Source organism: Bombina bombina, chromosome 6, assembly GCF_027579735.1.
Source record: "Bombina bombina isolate aBomBom1 chromosome 6, aBomBom1.pri, whole genome shotgun sequence".
Taxonomy (NCBI): domain Eukaryota; kingdom Metazoa; phylum Chordata; class Amphibia; order Anura; family Bombinatoridae; genus Bombina; species Bombina bombina.
Genome location: NC_069504.1, coordinates 524,070,771 through 524,093,621, shown reverse-complemented (window position 1 = coordinate 524,093,621; position 22,851 = coordinate 524,070,771). Strand labels below are relative to the sequence as shown.

Below are 22,851 nucleotides of genomic sequence, written 5' to 3'. Positions count from 1 at the left end.
TTTGAAATTTGTTAGAAAAAAATCTACTACCTATTTGAAATTCAGAGTAAATGCTATTGTATTGTTTTGTTATCTTGCATTTGTTGATTATGCAAATCTACTGTGTTTACTGGTCCTTTAATCAGAAAGGGGGGGCTAGGCTAAATATCAAACCAGAGCCCTCAAAGCCCCTCATTAATTATTAAAATGTTAATCAAGTTTGAATAAATAACATGCTGGAATGTAGAAACATACTTTGGCTTTAGGGTCCCAGGAATGTTTCACTTCTGCAGGTGTTTATGGTGGGGAAGTCCTTGGTGGGGGTGTTTGGTTACAGGGATTTTGTTTGGGGGGACATTGGGTGGGAGAATGTCAAAGAGGAGTTTGCAATGAGGTTTCTGGGTAGTCAGATTTTACCTGGGTAAGGAATTATGAAAGTGAGAGCGAATTATGTGACTTTTTTGTGGTAAAGGGATTATGACGGGGGTGTTGCAGTGAAGTTTATGTGTTACTCAGATTAGCATGATTCTGCCAGTATCAGATTTAATTAAAGGGACAGTCTAGTCCAAAATAAACTTTCATAATTCAGATAGAGAATGTATTTTTAAACAATTTTCATATTTACTTTTATCACCAATTTTGCTTTGTTCTCTTGTTATTCTTAGTTGAAAGCTAAACCTAGGAGGTTCACATGCTAATTTCTAAGTCGTTGAAGGCCACCTCTTCTCTCAGGGCATTTTGACAGTGTTTCACCACTAGAGGGTGTTAGTTCATGTGCGTCATATAGATAACATTGTGCTCACGCACATGGAGTTCAGGTGAGCCAGCTCTGATTGGCTAAAATGGATGTCTGTTAAAAGAACTGAAATAAGGGGGCAGTTTGCAGAGGATTAGATACAAGGTAATCACAGAGGCAAAAAGTGTATTTATATAACTGTGTTGGTTGTGCAAAACTAGGGAATGGGTAATAAAGGAATTATCTATCTTTTTAAACAATAAAAATTCTGGTGTAGACTGTTCCTTTAATATATGTCCTTGTCTACAAAATTTGGTTACAATGTATTGCATCTGAATATGTTGCAGCATTTTACAAAATATAAAGACAAACTAAATATTTTAACCAACGCAGTACCAAAACATATTGTTTGTTGTACAGCACACTTAAAAAAATCAGAGTGAAAATTATACTTTTGCATAGAAATGGGGGCATGTTTACTTGTTTACTGCAATTGTTTTCCAATAACTAAACTCCACTCCAGACTTCCCTTATTTGTAGGAGGTGATTCGGATTTGTTATTGGAGGTGACAAAGCTATCCACAACCATTATAATAGCAAAAATATAATTGTTTTACAGTTGTAAAGAATAAGATTTATTTCACCTAAGTAGATAAAGGCATCAGAAACATATTACGCAAAATCTCAAGCTTTCAGAATACAAAGGAACTTTGTACCTCCAGATCAACTTACTTTTCCGTTCTGTTTTAATCACTTGTCTAGGGAAGATATAAAAGCAGCTTATAAAAGATGGTCAAATACAGTCATATGCATATATAAAGCAATAAGTTCATAGTCTAAACTATGTATCTATAAAATGTACAGTATTAGATGATTTTCCCAGCTCATTCTGAGCATAGGACTGTGAGTTCATAGTACAGCTCTACCTGTGACACTCCTCTAAGGTAGCTGTAAATATGACAGTATCCATATAAATGACATGGACTACTGCAGTAATAGGAAATGCTTTAGCTTTAAAGCAGACAGATAAGCACTGCACTGCCCTTTCTCAGTTCTACACCAACAAGCAATCTAGTAAGTTGAATGGAAGTTGACTTTATTGCCTTAGTGACGTGAGATCTGGTTGCCTAGTGACCTTGCCTCTGGTTTTTATGATCTAGCCAAGCTATGAGAAATGAGGGAGTGGCTAAAACTGAATTAACACTGATCTGTCAAGTTTCTTCTGTAAGAATCAGGTGTCCTTTGAGTGCAGTGAACGATTTCTCTGAGAGCACTGGCTGCCTGTTATGAGCACATCTGGATCTACTACAGTCTGGAATACACTGCATTACCTTACAGGGAAGATTTATGAATGGTGTACAGGTTGCAAGCTGCAGTTTGGGATAAATCAATTAAACAGTTGAAGCTATGGTTAAACATTGTGCAATGATGTGAAGGGCTTTTTTAATTCAGGATTTACTATTGCAATTCAAGCTAAATGCAGCAGGGATATCTTCTTCTGTATTAGCCACACGCAACAAACAAGTCAATGGAGAGGAAGAAGGTGAGAACTTTGAAAAGCACCAACCTTCGAAATGGTCCTTTGCATAAGGTGAGCATAAATAAATGCAGTGATGCCATTTGCTTACTTATCTTCAGTCCTAGATTTGCTATTGGTAAATGTGATGATTTCTACCTACGCTATTGTAAACAAGCTGCTGTATTGGAATGGGACAGACGTATGCTATTGTCTTTTAGTATATTGCTATATGTGATGTCACAGTAGTGTTTAATAAACAGGGCTATGCACATATGACTGCTCATTGATGGATACATTCTGACTGAAGTGTACAGGTATGCACAAATGTATTGATAGCGCTGTCTATAGTAAGTACAATGCTCATTTTAATTTTATAAACTAAACATTTTAAGGCCACTATGTACATTTTATTTGAGCTCCCATATTATTCACCTTGACATTTAGAATTTAAATTAGGCAAACTTGGTGAATCGTTTCATTTTTGTACAGTCACTGTGCTGATTTCATTGTAACAGTTATTAGGAATAGATTTTAGCTCCATATCGTTAAATAACCCTATTTTTTATCAAATGGAAATTGCCACTTAATTAAATTTTTCAGCAAAGTGCTTGTATATGTTAGCTGTTTTTTTTCTTTGTTGGTCCTCACTGGTTTCCTGACACTTTATTCCCTGGTACCTACCATACCTGTAGATTCAGTTGCTGAGGTTTATTTGCAGAAATTCCAGAAATGATATTGCATTACATTGGATACTATGTACAGTTGTCCTGGACAGCTATGACATGAACGTGAAGATAATTCCACAATGATATAATCTGAAATTGTCTTTTCTCTAAATAAGCATGACATTTATATGGTATACTGTCACATGATTATGTTCATAAATGACTCTCAATTAAAAAAATACCTTTTCAATTCATAAGCTAGCCTAAGAAGCACATGCATTATGATTTGAGAGTATCTTCACACTTTAGTGAATGAGCCTCATATGATACCATGATGATTGGAGATATTTGAATTCTTATTGATTCTACCAACTGAATATATCTAATTCCATTAGAGAGACTACTGGTGACAATGGAGGCAATAAGCCACACTACATTTGGTTCTAATGCGTTATATGTTAAATATACCTTAATGGAATTTAACTCCCTCCCCCCTATATGCTGCATATGATGACTAAAACATCTACACCACTTTACCAAGGGTATCTTAATTTAAAGGCACCAATAACTGGCACAAATAATATCAATGTCCACAACAGCCTTTGATGTGCTTGTTTTCTCATGTTTTTCTTTATTTATATAGTATTGGGCATTAGTTTCTGTGACCATCCCTTATAGGGCTCACTGGATCTACAAAATATTATTGGTGTTGAACAAAAAAATGAGTTAAGTGCCTTCTGATTTAGTGATGACACCAGTCATGTGGAATTGGTATAGTTTTCCCTCTCTGCAAGGACTCTAGAATAAACAGAAAGAATGTAAACGAAGAAAGTAACAGATAAATGCAAAATTCTGTACTTAAGTCATCAAAAGAAGCATGTCAGCCATGAGTGCTTAAAGGGACAGTAATGTCAAAATTAAACTTTCATGATTCAGGCAGAGTTTGCAGTTTTAAACAGCTTCCCAGTTGACTTATAGTATTACATTTGCTTTGTTCCCTTGGTGTCATTTGTTGAAGAGTAATCCTATATAGGCCCAAGAACAACAATGTACTGCTGGGAGCTATCTGAACACATCTGTTAAGCCAATGACAGGAGGCATATATGTGCAGCCACAATCACCAGCAGTGCACTGCAGCACCTGAGCTTACCTATGCTCTACAACAAATGATAACAAGAAAATGAAGTAAATTTTAATAATAGAAGTAAACTGGAAAGATGTTCTAAATTGAATGCTCTGTCTAAATCATGCGTTTATATATAAAATACAAGTTCAGTGCTGCGCTGAACCATGACTTAAAGCCACTCTAAAAAAATCTATTGGACAGATAATTAACATTTATAGAAATACACAAAACGGAGGGTGCCAAAAAAGCTACAGTCTTTTTAAGATTTATTTAAATGCAATTAATATTGATAAAAAAAAATCTCATTCAGACTTAAAAACATAAAATTATTCCAAAAGGTTGAATAAATTAATTAAATCAGTTTTCTTATCTGATATATGGGACGTCTCATACACCAACTTAAAATTCAATACGTATCAAATCAGCAACGAAAAATCCATTAAAGTGTCAACAGTTGTTAAATCTTGTAAAAATCCTTTGTAAAAACATAAGACTCATTACCTCCGTGAGACTTCACCTGTGCTTCTCACAGAAGTTCGCCTTCTTAAATCCTTAGCGTTGCGCACCATCTCCAAGTTAAGTTTGAGTAGACAAGTGCTGCTCACAGAAGTTCGCCTTCTTAAATCCTTAGCGTTGCGCACCATCTCCAAGTTAAGTTTGAGTAGACAAGTGCTGCTCACAGGAGTTCTCCTTCTTCAATCCTTAGTGTTGCGCACCATCTCTAAGTTAAGTTTGAGTAGATAAGTGCACAGGCAAAAATTTTGGTATGGCCAAATATTTCATTCCAAATATTCAAAATACTTCATATTTTGAATATTCAGTGCCCGTGCTATTCGATATTTGTCTCGTTTTAAACTAAGCAAATACTGACCATTCATGGACCATTTACATTTGTTTTCCGTAAACGAAAGTAAATGTTCATAAGCTACAGGTGAAAAAGTTCAGCTGTAGCTTTATACTTACTTTTATAGTGCTGTAGAGCCGCGTCAACCCAGTCCTCTTCTTCATAAAGCCGCGGTGGCGCTAATAGCGTAGCGGCTCCCAGTGCCTGCACCAAAGGACCTTTTACTTAAGTGCAGGCCCTGGGGGCCGACATGCTAAGCCTCCAATTAGGGCAGCCGGTTCTCCAGTGCACTAAAGGTTAATATTTTAACTATTTAAAGGAAGATAAATACTGACAAATTCGCCATTCATTCTTTTCTTTAAATTTTGTGCTGCATTCGGTTGAATATTAATTTTATGACGAATATCTGTGTTTCGTTAATGAATGTGCATTTGTAACAAAATGACTGCACAAGTCTAATTTTGAGTTTCCTGTCCCTTGAAGGATACATCTGCCATCTTGTGACATTAAAACTTAAGCAATACATTTAGGGCAGGGAGATCCTATAAGCTTGGCTGCCCCTCAGGTCTTCCTGCTGTGGCTCAGATTTAGAAGCAAACATGATGAAGAGGATTTAGGTTTGCTTCATTCTCTCATTGGGTTAGATTCAGGGAAGCTTATTAGGCTATCAAGGGTCCTCGTTATAAAGACAAGATCATGTTAGACATTAATAAGGCTCATTTCACCTATCTGTTCTAGCCTTTCATTAGAGGGTGTTCCTGCAATTAACATATAGTTGTGTTTAATGTCCCAATACATTATATCATTATCTCACGCAGCAATGGAAAATCCCAAGCAGTGCAGAAAAGCAATAATTACAACTGCAATACTCAGGAAACAGGCTTGCAAAACCTCACAGACACAAACAAGGGGTTGTCCGTGGTTGTTTGGAAGCATTCTAGAGGCGTGGGCAGGGTTTTCACCTAGACCTTAATGGGCAATAAAACTCAAATTTTTTCTTTCATGATTTAGAGAGTATACATTTGAAAACAACCTTCCAATTTACTTCAATTTACAATTTTGCTTTATTCTCTTGGTATTCTTTGTTGAAGAAGCAGCACTGCACCAATGGGAGCTAGCTGAACACATTGGCAACAATCATAAGCTAGCTCCTAGCTCCCGAGCTTTCCTAGGTATGCTTTTCAACAAAGGATACAAAGAAAACAAAGCAAATTAGATATATGAAGAAAATTAAAACGTTTTTTACAATTGTGTGCTCTATCTGAATCATGAAAGAAAATTATTGGGTTTTATGTCTCTTTAAAGCCTACAGAATTCATGAATTCATAAAGGGGCTGCTGCCAGTGTGAAACATCTGGTCTTGCACTCGTGTCTTTTTCATTTACGAGTTTGTCTTTTCTATATTTAAGCTGTTTTCAAGTTTTCTTTTGTTCATATGTTTGAGTGACCTGTTTTTTTTTCAGAGTTTTTTATTATAATTTATTTGTTAAGTAATGTTTTGATAGTGCATTTTTGATGTTATCAAACTTGTGAAAACGTGTTGCATAGATCAAGACATTAATATTTCAAGATAGATTCTGCTCTTCTGATTATAATGGAGCTGATCTCGCAACTCGTGGCTATAATGAAGGGCAGGTACAAATCTTTAGGAATTCTGAGATGTTTTTTTTAGCGAGTTATAAGATACTGAAAACAGGGAATGATACAAAATACATTATTACCATTGGTAAGACTTTATCTGAACATTGGTGTGTTGTAAGTGTTGTTGGTAATTTGATTTTAGAATCTGATATGATTAGAAAAACTTTTTAAAAGGGTGTAGACAGTTTTGTTAAAGGGACAGTCTACTTGAAAATTGTTATTGTTTAAAAAGATAGATAATACCTTTGCTACCCATTCCCCAGTTCTGCATAACCAACACTGTTATATCAATATACTTTTACCTCTATGATTGTCTGTATCTAATTCCCTGCAGACTGCCCATTATCTCATTTTTTTTATTTTTTTCACAATCTTGCATTTTAGCCAATCAGTGCTGGTTCTTCTATAACCATTATCATTCTTCACAGGAGTAAACACAATGCTATCTATATTGTACATATGAACTAGCACTATCTGTTGTGCAAGATTTAAAAAGCACTAAGGTAAGGGGCGGCCTGCTGGGGCTTAGAAACCGGAAAACTAAGAGGTTAAAAGTATATTAATATAACAAAGCTGGTTATGCAATGGGTACGCGTTATCTATCTTTTTAAACAATAAAAAAAATCAAATAGACTGTCCCTTTAATGTGGGAAGAATGGCTAAACATATTTGTCTAAACTAGAATTAAAGTCAATGAGATATGGGTATACATTAATATAAGTTTAACTTTATACATAAGGGCATGTATGTACCATGGTATTCGATGTAGAAATATTTAAATATTCAAGGTATTTAAATATTACAAGGAAAGTAAAATCAGATTGTCTTAAATTATATGATTATTTGCAACACATAAAAGCAAAGAGCTGGTCTTCAAGTAGTGCTGTGTATATGTTTTTTTAATGTTGCTTAGATTCCTGCTACTATAAATAAAGGAACACTCAATAAATGGAAATCATAAATGGTTACCCTTATTCACTCTGCTAGGCAACAAGTGAAAAAAGTCCTTAGTTACAATTCATGGTACATAGTGGAAGTTTTGAAGGGTAAAATAACAATTATCAGAGATTTGGTTCATAGAAACAATAATTAAATTATGCTATATTTGCATTTGTCATTTTGGTGTCTATGTAATAATGATTGTATATTTTGTCTAAGTATCCTGGCTTCAAGGGCTTGTCCTTTTTATGTGTCACTATATATACATATATATATGTTTGTATAATTATATATATATATATATATATATATATATATATATATATAAAAACACAAAGACAGCCTGGCACTCTCTTGCGAGCACACAGTCATCCACTGAGTACCCAGTCCAGCTTGAGTGCACAGTATATTTCTGTGTTTTGTATGTGTTTAGAGAAATTACAAAGGCCTGTGTCACCCTTGCTGGTGCAATTTGTTTGATTGAAAGCATACATTGTGTGCCTGCAAATTAGGGACCCAGAAGGGAAGAGACCTGTCCTTGACGTGGTCCTAGGCAGGGCCGCCACTAGAAATTTTGGGGCCCCTTACTTAACCATTGATCAGACAAACACAAACTTGCACATACACCCAAGGAAATACACACAAAGACATACACACACACACCCTCACAGAGACACCCACAGAAAATGCACAGACACACACAAACCCTCACAGAGACACCCATAGAAAACACACAGCCATATGCACACACCCTCACAGAGACACCCACAGAAAACACACAGACATATGTACACACCCTCACAGAGACATCCACATAAAAATACACGGATATATGCACACTCCCTTAAAGAGACAACCACAGAAAACACAGACATATGCACACACCCTCACAGAGACATCCACAGAAAACACACAGACATATGCACACACACTCACAGAGACATCCACAGAAAACACACAGACATACATACACACAGACACCCACATAAAACACACAAAGACATATGCACATACCATCACAGAGACATCCACAGAAAACACAAACATATATACACACACACCCTTACAGAGAAATCCTCAGAAACCCACAAAAACATAACCACCCACCCTCACAGAGGCATCCACAGAAAATATACAAAGACATACATACACACACACCCTCACAGAGACACCCACAAAATGCACAAAGAAATATGCACACACCCTCACAGAGACACCCACAGAAAACACACAAAGACATATGCACATACCCTCACAGAAACATCCACAGAAAACACAGACATACATATACACACGCACACACACCCTCACAGAGACATCCACAGAAAACACACAAAGACATACACACCCACCCTCACAGAGGCATCCACAGAAAATAGACAAAGAAATACACACACACCCTCACAATCCACAGAAAACACATAAAGACATATGCACACACCTTCACAGAGACATCCACAGAAAACACACAAAGACATACACACCCACCCCACCCTCAGAGGTATCCACAGAAAATACGCAAAGACATACATACACACACACACACCCTCACAGAGGCATCCACAGAAATGCACACCCTCACAGAGAAACCAACAGAAAATGCACAAAGACATACACACACACCCTCACAGAGACATCCACAGAAAATGCACAAAGACATACACACACCCTCACAGAGACAGCTACAGAAAATGCACAAAGACACACACACACACACCCACAGAGAGACCCACAGACAAAAAAATACATAAACAATCAAGTATGGAACTATAAGCCGTGGTACTCAGTCTCATACTATTAGATCTGGTTAAATGCAGCATTTAGGCTTGTTTGTATGTATTTCAAAATTAAGTCAGCTGTAGTGTAAACAGAACAGTGGTAAGCTAACCTGTCTCATTTCAAACACTGAGCAATTTTAGCCTGAGAGTATAACATTTTATGCAGATGTAAAAATCTTAGATAAAATGCCTCCGGACATCTGGAAAGTCCTTGCATAAAGGGGCAGTAAACTGGAATGTTATATATATATATATATATATATATATATATATATATATATATATATATATATATTAAGGGTCCTGGAACAAATGTGAAACACTTATCAGAAAAAAACAATGATTTTGTTTAGTATAGATAAATTGTAAACACATTTTCCAAATGAAATTTTTACAAATTATACGAATTGTTTTACACTGCTATTAATTGCACTAAATACACTCTAAATTCATCACACATAGTGTAAAAGCAACATTACTACTAAACCAAGGGTTAAGTTCTAAATTACGCATTTTTATCTCCAAAGTACTTCACACACATGCATTTATTAGCTTGCTTGTTATTATTCTAACATTATTGCAATTGCTTTTTCTATATTTTACTCTGCATATTAAAAGTAATTTGAGACCGGCAGTCATTATTGCACCATAATGTAGGAGGAAATATGTTTGCTAATATCTCTGGTAAAAGCTTTATAATTGCATTTGTTGCATTATTCTGGCATAAATGTGCTTTACACTATTTTACCTTACTATTGCTTTTGTTAGTGTGGTGTGCATTTTTTTAAATAAATGTTGTTATTGGTTCATAGTGTTAATAATTACCTATTCACCCATAATTTATTACTGGCAGTATCTTATCCTAACTATACTTTAACACATAACAAATGACAAGGTTTTATTCAGCGTTGTTTTATGATTAACCAATGTGCTAAGATTTGTTTTATTACAATTTGTTTGGGGCACAGATACCATTATTTATTGATTGTATACATTTAGGTGAGTTAAAAACATAGAGGGCTAGATTATAAGTGGCACTAAAGGGATTTTTCACACGTAAGCTAACTTGTTAGCACGAGTATTACAAGTTGAAAGTAAAAAGTTAACTTGTGAGCGAAACCCAATGTTTGCCAACTTTAGGACTTCCAATATCGCTACTGAATTAACTTATTCTCCCCAAAGACTTCAATGGAGCGCACTTTTAGAAATAAACATAACACTTAACGCTCACTCGTTAACCCAACATTGCGTTAAACCAACTGCGCTAAACCAGAAGTGAGTTATTAATATTTTGCATTCCAATATTCTTGACATAGATGAAAACTTTATTTTTATTTTTGAATATATATTTCTATGTATATCTGAGTATTTTTTTGTAAAATATATATCTATACCTTTATATTTATATGAATATATACAGATATAGATATATACAGACATATATATATACTGTATATATAAATACAAAGAACATTTCTTCTATGTCAAGAACATTGGAATGTGAAATATTTACATTTTTTAAACCTTACACTTTACACTTAGCCTTCACTCATGCTTCCCGACGAGTGCAAATATTGTTTGTTTGCATTAGAGCGCAATAATTTACTTTAAACTTGTAATACGCTTGCAAGTTAGTGTGTTCATGATATTGCTTATTGCGATCCGCGCTAACTTTAGGATGCCATTTGTAATCTTGCCCTGAATGTTTATATGGTGAAGCAAATTAGTTTTAAACAAAAGGGAACGATGTTCAGCTTTAGGAAGTTTATTTTAATCAAAATGCAGTAAAGATACCGAGGACTTAAAGAGACATTGTACACTCGATTTTTCTTTGCATAAATGTTTTGTAGATGATTCATTTATATAGCCCATTTGGAAGTGTTTTTGTAACAATGTATAGTTTTGCTTATTTTTTTTAAGAACATTGTGCTGATTTTCAGACTCCTAACCAAGCCCCACAGTGTCAGATGTATACGTGCGTTCCCAGACTCCTGCTGGCTACTGTTTATGTTTTCTTCTTTTTTTGACATGCAGGGAATTGGGGGTAGTGTTTGTTCTTCTTGTATTTCTTGTATTTCTAGCCCCTATCACTGGGTGTCCCATTCAACCTCATCAGAGTTTCTATGTTTTTAATCCAAGTTGTTTTTTATTGGTATATTTCAAGAATACAAAATCCGTTCAGAGATACAGATCACAAATGACAATAACAAAATAAAACAGTCAAAATATCAAGTTAGAGTAACATTTTCTTAAAACATGTAAATTAGAAGTTAAGATAACCAAAGCATAGACAAGTAGAAAAACAACTGTCTACCATGCCATATCATAGTTTCAAACCAGTATTACACAACATGTCTGAAAAATGTACCGTCAATCAGTGAAAATTCTCTATCTGAGTGGGTAAGTATGTGAAGGTAAGTGGAAACTCCGTAGTGGGTGAGTGACTAAAGAGAGCTTTCTGAAGCTATATATTGAGTCCACATATTTTGTGCATTAATATAATGATCCCTAGTGTCCAATCTAAAAGCTTTATATTCCTCTAGTTCTATAAGATCGCTAACTTTGTTTCTCCACATTGTGATATTAGGGGGGGTTTGGGATTTCCAGTTCTTTGCAATAAGTGCTTTAGCACTATTTGTGAATATGCGAAGCAAAATGATATGGGACTTGGAGGGGAGTTTGATGTGTTTATTTAGAAGAAATATTAAGGGATCAAAGGGGAGTATGAATTGGAAAATTTTCTCAATTTCACCAAGAAGAGTTCTCCAGAACCAAGTGATGCTGTTGCACCACCACCACATGTGGCCCATTCCACTCCCCGAGTGCCCGCAGCGCCAGCATCTATTCCCGGTTGTAGGGTATAGTTTATATAGTCGTCTAGGTGTAAGATACCAGTTATGAAGGATTTTATAATTCATCTCTAGAAGGGCTGCCGATGAGGAGGATGACATAGTGTTTATAAATATAGATGATGCTACTTGGGGAAGAATTATAACTCCTAACTCCCTTTCCCATGATTCGATCGCACCAGGTAAGTACCCCGGGGGAGGTTGGGTTAAAATAGAATAAATTTTAGATAAGGTATGCCTTAGAGGGGTAGGTGATGTTATCAACGTCTCCAGTCTAGTCATAGGTCTGAGCATGTTATTGCTGGATTTATGAGTTGTAATATAATTATGAAGTCTTCTATAGTTGAACCAGTTGTTGGCCCAAGTGAAGTTCCGCTCCTGAAGTGTGGTGTGTGGGAGTAAGTGTTCATTCTCTGAGAGGTGGTGTATCGCAATGTCGGAGTGTTGGTGTGGGTCGGAGGGGACAGTCCCCAAGTCAGCCAGAGAAAACTCAGTATTATGTGTCAGGGAAGTGAGTGGGGAGGGGTTGGATGAAAGGTAAGGGTTAATTTTATTCGTTTTCCCCCACTGTAATAAGGTCTCTTTAGTTATTGGATTGTCTACGTTGTGGATTATGTTTTCAAATCGGGGGGACCAGCATACAGAGCGGAGATTCAGGTCTTTATATGGATATTCTTCCAGGTGAACCCAACGTTTTTGAGATCCATGTATCCTCCAATCGAGGATCCTTTGGATATAGATGGCAGATCTGTATAATTCTAAATTGGGGACTCCTAGACCACCATGTAATCGGGGGGATATCATTATCTTATTATTAATTCTAGAGTGTCTGCCTCCCCAAATAAAGGAGTTGAACAGTCTTTGAATATTCGTGAGGTATCGTGGTGGGAGAGGGATCGGGAGAGCTTGCAGTACATAAAGGAGTCTGGGGAAAGCCGTCATTTTTATCGAGTTGATTCTACCCATCCATGACAGGTGTCTAGAGTGCCATGAGGAGAGTTCACGTTCTAAGGATGTCTTAAGGGGGATATAATTATAGCGAAATGTTGAATCTAAGTCTGCAGTGAGATTAATGCCTAAGTATCTCAATGATGTTTTGCACCGTCGGAAGGGACATGTGAGTTCGATTTGTTGGGCAAGGGTGTCTGGTAGTGAAATCCCTATATACTCAGACTTAGACTGGTTAATGGTAAAGTTGGTTAGTTCATGAAAAAGTGACAATTCATCTAGGAGTATGGGTATTGACTTATCCGGAGATGTGAGGGAAAACAGCACGTCGTCTGCGAAGAGGGATAATTTATAAGTTTCTCCCCCAACTGATATACCCTTAATGTTTGGGTTTTGTCTGACTCTGGCAGCAAAAGTCTCCAAAAGACATATAAATAGTAAAGGGGACAAAGGGCACCCCTGCCTGGTGCCGTTAGTTATTGGGAAGGGACGGGACAGGATGCCATTCAGGGAGATTCGGGCACTGGGGTTAGAGTTTCTATGTTTTTAAAAGGTTTTATATTGGATTTTTAGATCCGTATCTGTGTATATTCTTCTTCATAGCAATGTCTATTCTATGCTGTTATATGAAAACTGGTGTGCACTGTCCATTTAAACTGTTTCCTGTTGTATTTAAAGAGTGACAGAGAGGCTGGGTAAATTGGTAAAACAGTTTATGCATAGTTACATGAACCTGATCTGACCAAAAAGACAGACAAATGATGATGATAACTTTTTTGACCACTAATTGTTAAATTACCTTATGTGGTCCATAAAAGTGAGCTCCTTAACAGCACTGAGTGGCTTTTTTAGTTTAAAGTGATGGTAAATCCTAGCGTTTCCAAAACACTAGGATTTACCAGTGCTACAAATAAAGGCTACCTTCAGTCATGAGTTTAAGAAAAGTGAATAAGTACCTTTATTTTAATGCCGCTCACTGCTAAACTAAGCGCCCACAGCAAAGCTCATTTTTTAATGAGGTGACATTTCTACCTCTTAGCAAATAGCGGTTCTAGCCCTACGGCACACCATTTTAATTCATTTTTTCATTGTTCTTTTTTGTGCTAGTCACAAACACTTACTTTAAATTATGGATGTGCATATTTAAGCAAATGCAGATTTAAAATGATGTTTATGCCTGGCTTCTAAACAAATACCCTCCACAACTTGATTCTGGTTAGAAATCCTTTCTACAAATTTTGAATAATAGAACTAAATTCCTAATAGCTAAAAACTGGAAATTAAAAGTCTCATGAGTCCATGGACAAATATGCTTTCATTTCAGAAATGTGGGAAGCTTATGTTGAGCATTGAACATCCCTCTTTATTATGCCCTTGGCACCTTATACATTGCTTATAATTCCTGCAAAATAGTTATTAGGATGGTTTTAACATTACTGGTTGAACCTGGTTTTGAAGGGATATGAAACCCAACATTTTTCTATAGTGATTCAGACAGAATTTATAATGGTAAACAACTTTTCAATTTACTTTTTACAATCATCAAATTTGCTTCATTCTCTTGGAATCATTTGTGGAAGGAGCAGCAATGCACTACTGTGAGCTAGTTGAACACATTGAGTGAGCCAAAGGCAAGAGACATTTATGTGCAGCCACCAGTCAGAACTAGATACCAGTAGTGAACTGCTGCTCCTGAGCTTTCCTAGGCATGCTTTTCAACAAAGAATACCAAGAGAACTGAGCAAATTAGATAATAAAAACACACTGGAAAGTTGTTTAAAATTGCATGTTATGTCTAAATCATAGACATTTAAATTTGTCTTTACTGTCCCCTTAAGGTATTTAAGATACACTCAACTAACTAGAAAAATGTTTCGTATACCATTTAAATTTTCTTTATGTTTCACGTTAATTTTGCAAACTAACTTATATAGAATTTTATTTACTTTTCTTTTGTTCTTTTTCCCAGTTTTGTCATAAAGATGCAAAAAACCTTATTTATGAACACATATCTCTATGGTAGGAATGTAATTGAAGAATTGTTCTTTATGGGTGAACATTTCTAAAAAAAAAAAAAAAAAAAACCTGCCATATACATTATCAAGAAGCTGGATAGTAATACTTTTATAATGATAATGTATTTTTTTCGGTTAATGAACAAAAAGGGACATCATCATTTTAAAAAATATATATATATATATTTTTTAAAATTTAATTTGTGAAGTGTCCATTACTTCCAGCCACAGCCCCACAAGGGGGCTGAGATCTCTACAAAAAGGCAAAGGATTTTTTTCCTTTCAAGTGTTGCTAGGAGACACCATAAAATAGCTGCAGTCAGTTTATTGCCAATGCTCAGTAGATGACTTCTGCTTCAAGAATCATGTGACAGTAGAACTTAATGTCTGCTTGCTTATCTCACTAAGGACAGTGGCTACAGTATTTCTAGGTGTCTAGAGGAACCCTCTTGGCAAGGTGGAAGCGAACAAAGTGTCTCTTGATAGTATACACAAAGGGGAAAGTTCCCATTAAAAAAATCTTTATTACAAATAGGTAGGAAATGTAATGTCTACATTTATGTAACCCCTCTGGCACCCTGATGACATATGCTTTTCTGTTATAAAGATTGCATACAATGGATTGTAGATGATTCAGGACCATGTCATTAGAATTAAATAATGCTGTTTTGGGACACATTTAGAATCTCGTTTGGGGCTTTCTTCTTTAATGAAGAGATGTTTGAAGTATATTAAGAAATGTTTTTAATTTGTTTTATTTGTTCTTTCATGATTCAGATAGAGCATGCAATTTTAAGCAACTTTCTAATTTACTCCTATTATCTTTTTTTCTTCATTCTCTTGATATCTTTATTTGAAAAGAAGGAATGTAACCTTACGAGCCGACCAATCTTTGGTTCAGCACCTGGGTAGCACTTGCTGATTGGTGGCTATCCAGGGTGCTGAACCCAAAATGGGCCAGATATTTAGCTTACATTTTTGCTTTTTCAAACAAAGATACCAATAGAATGAAGAAAAATTGATAATAAGAGTAAATGAGAAAGTTGCTTAAAATAGCATGCTCTATCTGAATCACGAAAGAAAAAAAAATTGGGTTCAGTATCCCTTTAATTTAAAGACCACGCCATTGCAAGATGGCAATTAAGCTTACTGTGCTTTAGCCACAGATAGTGCAACAAGGTATTTTTGAATATATCTAATTAGTTAATTGAAACTTTGGAGAGTAGCTTATTTTTGTCTGGTTCCTTGTAATAATCTTTTAATCTCAGTGCAGCTCCATAGCCGTCTTTTTACAACCCTTTCAGTCAAGTGATTAAACCAAGTATTAATTAGATATATGTCTCCCTACAAAACCATCAGGAACTTAAATTATAAAAAAAAACTTACATAAGTGCCAGAATGTAACTCCTCAATTTAAGAGTGCAAAAAAATATTTGGTTACTGCGCTAAGAAACCCTATTATGCCTATGATAAATATGAGGATACCCCAACCTCTGCTAAATAAATTAATTAAGAAAAAGACTGGATGTAAAAAACCAGAAAAAATCTTCTAATCATAAGCGCTATTGAAAGCTTAAAATAGGTGATAGTGATGCATAAGAAAATTTATGTGAAAAACAACACAATTAAGTGAATGTACAAACTAATAAAACCTTACAAAATGTGAATTGAGTGGAGCCTACAACCGGCTAAATAAAAAACAATATAGGATAAAGTGCAAAATCTGCATAAATTTAATACAAATATATTAAAACATTAGGGAAAATATAGCAAGTTTACAGAACTCTACATGCGTTGATCAGGCACAAATAAAGTGTAGCATACAAATCATTTGGAACAACTCACAACAATATATTGAAACTTTGTTGCAAAATTAATTACAATATATCAATATGAAAATGCTAGCAATAAAAACAATAAAAACAATCCAACAAAGGAATAGATGATTTCCAGATGGATATGTGGACAAATTCAGACGACAAGCCAGACGTTTTGTCACGGAGTGATGCTGAAATGAAATAAGAACCGAATCAAACGGAAGAAAAGGCACCAATCAAAGGTATTCACTTTTACTTACACCGGACACGGTGAAAAGATGTCTGGATCTCCCTTCTGTGGCAAGCAGCTCCCAACAGCACACACTTCAATGCGGCAAGCAAATATGGCGATCAGCTGAAACGGAATATTCGTCCAAATCACTTTTGCCGGAGGGTAGCTGAGGATAATATCTACGGAAGCCTTAGAGGGATAAAACACTTCAAAGTACAATAGCAATGCGTTTCAACCCGCAGTGGGTCTTTTTCAAGCTCTCGATGTGTAAAACAACTAGCGATTTAAAGACAGTGTGATGACCTGATTGGCTTACAATTGTGGGTGTCTCTTAAAAACGGCGCTAAACAAATAACACCAGCGAAACTTGATCTCTTAAAAGTTAGTAATTTGATCTAGATACTGAGCAGTGTAACAAAGCAGATGGCTCGCAACCATAAGTGTCACTCAATAAACCACATTTTACATATGGCATCAGCAATACTTTACAACCTAGAGGATCACAATTTAACAAAGGAAACAAGAAAATAATGAATGAGAGAACAGTTAGCAATGAAAAATAGGAAAAAATTAATAATAATAAAACAATTAGCGTAAAGCGTATGGCACTATATGGAAAATATGGCAATATAAAAAATATATATATAGTTTAAATTCATGCAAATCTACAGGTTTCCTATGCTTTAATTTATAAAAAAATAATAATTATAAAAAATGATTATGAAAAAACAATGGACAAATAAATAATTAAATAAAAAATGAATAATTAAAGTAATAAAGTGCATATTCTGTTAAAAAATAAACATAAAAGATAATACAAAAAATGATGATGAGATGTAAATAAAAAAGGATGTATGAAAAAGGATGTATAAAAAAGGATGTATAAAAAAGGATGTATAAAAAATCTAATGCATCATTTAGTGTATATTTGATGATAGATATATTTGAATATAATTCATATTGAATACTTTTTAAAAATATATTAAATGAATATTTTAAGTGATAAAATCATAAGTTAACCACTAAAAATACTGAAAACATTAAATCATATAAAAGTGTCTATAAACTCACATTCAATTATTACTTGATTTTTTATTTTTATTTTTAAAATTGTTGGTACTTTTAATAAACGAAAAGAATTAATTTAAACGAATTAGAAGATTTATATAGTTCTTTTATAAAAATTGGCTAATCATTTAAATAACATCCAATATCAAATTCTAGATTTAGACCCTTGGGCTGTAAAGTTTTTAAGTCAAAAATCCATTTACTCTCCCTTTTTAAAAGATCATTTTGTATGTTACCCCCTCTCCATTTCTTTTTAACCTTTTCAATGCCTACGAATGAAAAATATTCAAGGTTACCCTTATTACATAATCCAAAATGCTTTGGAATTGGGAGATCTTTATTTCTTTTTTGATTTAAATTTTCTATAGACCAAATATGCTCCCTGATACGGGTACGTAGGGGCCTGGTAGTTTCACCTACATATTGTAGGCCACACTTACATTGAATAATGTAGATTACACAACTGTCTGAACATCTAATTATCTCATTAATTTTATATACCTTGCCAGTATTATTAGACCTAAACTCTTTCTTTTTAGTGGAATATTCACAGGATTTGCAAGTAAGACAAGGGTAAAAACTTTGTAGGCTATTCCCTTCAATATCTAACTGGCCACAAGATTTATTTTTATCTTTAGTTTTATTTTCAGTGGGTGCTAAAATGGATTTTAAATTTGGTGCCTTTTTGTAAATTATTTGAGGTTTCGGTGGCAAAAGAGGACCCAATAACTCATCATTCCTTAATAAATTCCAATGTTTATTTAAAATTATTTCCAATAAAAACTTATTTTGGCTATAATTTGGGATAAATGGAACAAAAATGTTATCTTTTTTGCTCACACTTTCAACATCATTTTTACTTTTTTTCTCCTTTGTAATTAGCAGTGATGTTCTATCAACTGACCTAACTTCTTCCATTGTTTTCTCAATGTGAGTCTCATTGTAACCTCTATTTAAAATTTTTTGTTTGAATATTTGGGACTGAACATCAAAATCAATAATATCAGTGCAGTTTTTTCGGGATGCACAAAAACTGCCCTTTAGGGATATTTTCTATCCACTTTCTGTGATGACAGCTCGCATAATGTATATAGCTATTTGCGTCCACTTGTTTGAAAAAAGTTCTAGCAGTCAATTTACTCTCTTTTACCATAATTTCAAGATTTAGGAAATTGATGGTTGATCTATTACTCACACTGGTGAATTTGAGATTAACTTGATTGTTGTTCATTTCTGTTAAAAATTGATCAAATAATAAATCACTACCTTGCCAAATTATAACAATATCGTCTATATAGCATTTGTAGGACACCAGGCTTGCTCCAAGAGGGTTATTTAATAAAAAATGATGTTCCCAATAACCCATGAAAAGATTAGCATAACTTGGAGCAAACCTGGTGCCCATAGCTGTCCCTCTTTCCTGATTATAGAACAAAATAAAATTAATAGCTTCTAAAATAAAGCATTTCTGTTCATATTTTAAAACTATATCCTGTTCTAGAAAAAAGTTGACGGCCTTCAAACCCTCTTTATGGTCAATACAGGTGTAAAGTGATGTGACATCGCAGGAAGCCAACATATAGTCATCCTGCCATGTCACACTACTAATTAGATTTAAAACATCTGTGGAATCCTTTCAGAAAGAAGGAAGCTGTTTTACAAACTTCTGTAAATATATATCCAAATACTCAGAAAGATTGGCCGTAAGAGAGCCTACTCCTCAATTTAACCCATACAAGCTGGGAATTTCTTGTTTGTTTGTTGTTGTTTTTTTTTATTAAGGGTATTGTGTTTTTGCAATGCATTGCAGTCAAGGGATTAAACAAATGATTAATTATTACATACTTTTGTAAAAATATAAGACCAACAGGAAAAATTAAAACAAAAACTTAAGTCTTTAACCCTGCAAAAGTGTTAAACACAAAGTTAAAGGCAGCTCTAGGGCAGCAATGTACTACAGTGACCTAGTTGAGCACATCTAGCAAGCCAATGCAAAAGGAGTATTAGCATAGCCATCAATCACCAGCTAGCTTCCAGTAGTGCATTGCTGTTCTGGAGTCTACCTAGGTATGCTTTTCATTAAAATATGCCAAGAAAAAACAGAAGTACAGCAAATGCTGATTTCAGACATGGATTATGGGGATGTAGAATATGCACCTGCACCGCAAACTCACCTTAATAAACTTAATACACTGTATAACTCGTTCTGCCGCTTTGTGCTACAATGTAACTACAGGACCCACCAGTGTGACATGCTAAAAGAACTAAACTGGCTGTCGCTGGAATCCAGACGCACCCTCCATCTTTCCTGCCTTGTGTTTAAGAGTCTTTCAGGGAAGCTCCCACCCTACCTGAGCAGAATGCTCTCCCCGGCTATTCCCAGCTCCTATAACCTCCGATCCAGTACCAGCACATTATTTAGCTTGCCTCAATACAAAAAGAAAGCAGCTCAATCCTCCTTTTCTAAAGAGCCCCACAGTTATGGATTGACCTCCCGCACACTTTGAAACCTTCCCCAAGCCTAATATCCTTTAAGAGATCCCTCTCTACATATCTCAAAACAGAATGCACCTGTCATGGTTGATTATATATTTCCTACCGGTTCTATGTTAAATTTTTCCAAATAATGTGTATTATTATTGTTTTTGTATTTTATTGTACCCTATTGTATCAATGCAATGTTTTGTGATCCCAGGACATACTTGAAAACGAGAGAAATCTCAATGTATCCTTACTGGTAAAATATTTTATAAATAAATAAATTGAAAGGTCTCTTAAAATTGCATGCTCTATCTAAATTATGAAAGTTTAATTTTTACTTTAATTTCCTGTTTACCCTCTAGAAATCAAGGAGTTAAAAGGACATTATTCATGTACCCAATTATACCCAATAACGGTTGCACAACCTGAAATCTTTAGTAGAAAAAGAAAAAAAAAAAAAAGAAAAAAACTTCTTTAGTAGAAATTAAACCTGTCACTAAGATCAAAGTTCATCAACTCTATGATCAATACTATCCCATCCTCTGACAATTCCTTTTGCAGTCCTTTTAAGACTTCTGACATCACCTAGAGATTAAGTATCTTCTCCAGATCAGACATACAGTAGGTGAAAGTGTTAGCTAATAATCTCTGTATGTAAATAAGTTATCCTATTAAATAAATCCTTTCAGTTTGGATGATAGCTCAAACACATCCTCTGTTTTACGTTCTAGATGCAAAAGACATGTCTACGTAATTCTGCACACCCTCATTTATAATCATCAGTTCTTGGTGATATGTGGTGGCACCATCACATAGTTTCTCATAATGTCACATACAATAAGGTGCCACTAAATAATTTCTCATATTTCAATCACAGCTCCCTATAAAGGGACATGTGGCATGTAATAACACAAAAGTCTTTTATTTGAGGGGTTTCATGTCTAAGATGAAGACGATCATAATGAAAACAGTTATCCCTTTTAACACAAGGGAGCTTTGTTTAATGAGGGTTCACTTGACCTCCCAGGATAGTGATCTCTATGAAAAACTTGCACCATTGGACACTAAAGAGGGGACCTATTATGTAGTCTCTATATCTCCATCTGCTGTACTTTTAATTTTCATGGTAATGTAATCCCCTTCCCCATTAGCCACCAGGGAGGTTTTGATCAGACCCCTATCTCTCCTATAAAAGAGAATTTCCTTCCAATGAAGGGTCTCATGCCTATCCCTTAAATAGGTAATTGACATTTGTGTTGCAATCACCTACTTAATGTAGTTATATTAAATAACTTACATATAATATTAAATGATTTACACTGCTAACCTTTTTTTATTTGTTATAATTAAATACAAAATTTCGGATATCAAAATAAACTGGATGGGTAAAAACATACAGTCCTGTGCAAAAATTTTAGGAAGGTGTGAAGATAAATGCTGTAAAGAAACAATCCTTTCACAAATAGAAATCTTAATAGTTTATTTTTATCAATTAACAAAATTGAAAGTGAGTGAACAGAAGAAAAATCTAAATCAAATCAATTTTTGGTGTGACCACCCTTTGCCTTCAAAACACTATCAATTCTTGTATTTACACTTGTACACAGTTTTTTAAGAAATTTGGCAGGTAGGTTATTTCAAAATTCTTGGAGAACTAACCACAGTTATTCTGTGTATTTAGGCAGCCTCAGTTGCTTCTGTCTCTTCATGTAATCCCAGGCAGACTCAATGATGTTGAGATCAGGGCTCTGTGGGGGCCATACCATCACTTCCAGGACTCATTGTTCTTCTTTATGCTGAGGATAGTTCTTAATGACATTGGCTGTATGTTTGAGGTACTTGTTATGCTGCGGAATACATTTGGGGTCAATCAGATGCCTCACTGATGGTATTGCATGATGGATAACTATCTGCTGTACTTCTCAGCATTGAGGAGATTATTCATTCTGACCAAATCCCCAATTGCATATGCAGAAATGCACCCCCAAAGTTGCAAGGAACTTCCAGCATGCTTCACTATTGCCTGCAGGCACTCGTTCTTCTACCACTCCTCCGGACAGTAGATGGGTGTACCGGGTTCCCACTGGTTTGTGCCAATTCTGATCCGATGGAACTGCTGGACATCTTCAGATTGCAAAGGGAAGTAAGCATGATAATTCCTTTGTTGACCACTGAGTCGACTACGGTCCTTCTTTGTGCTTCTTTAGAAGAGCT

General features: G+C 35.1%; 1 protein-coding gene across 1 annotated transcript in view; it reads left to right on the top strand.

The window, feature by feature from the left end:
• Positions 1-2,228: 2,228 nt before the first annotated feature.
• The window catches only part of PDE8A (phosphodiesterase 8A), a 1,084,545-nt gene continuing 1,063,922 nt past the window's right edge, over positions 2,229-22,851 (top strand). The window contains exon 1 of the mRNA XM_053717432.1: positions 2,229-2,306. Coding sequence (XP_053573407.1) covers positions 2,244-2,306 — 63 coding nt within the window. The 5' untranslated portion in view covers positions 2,229-2,243. The remainder of the gene's footprint in view (positions 2,307-22,851) is intronic.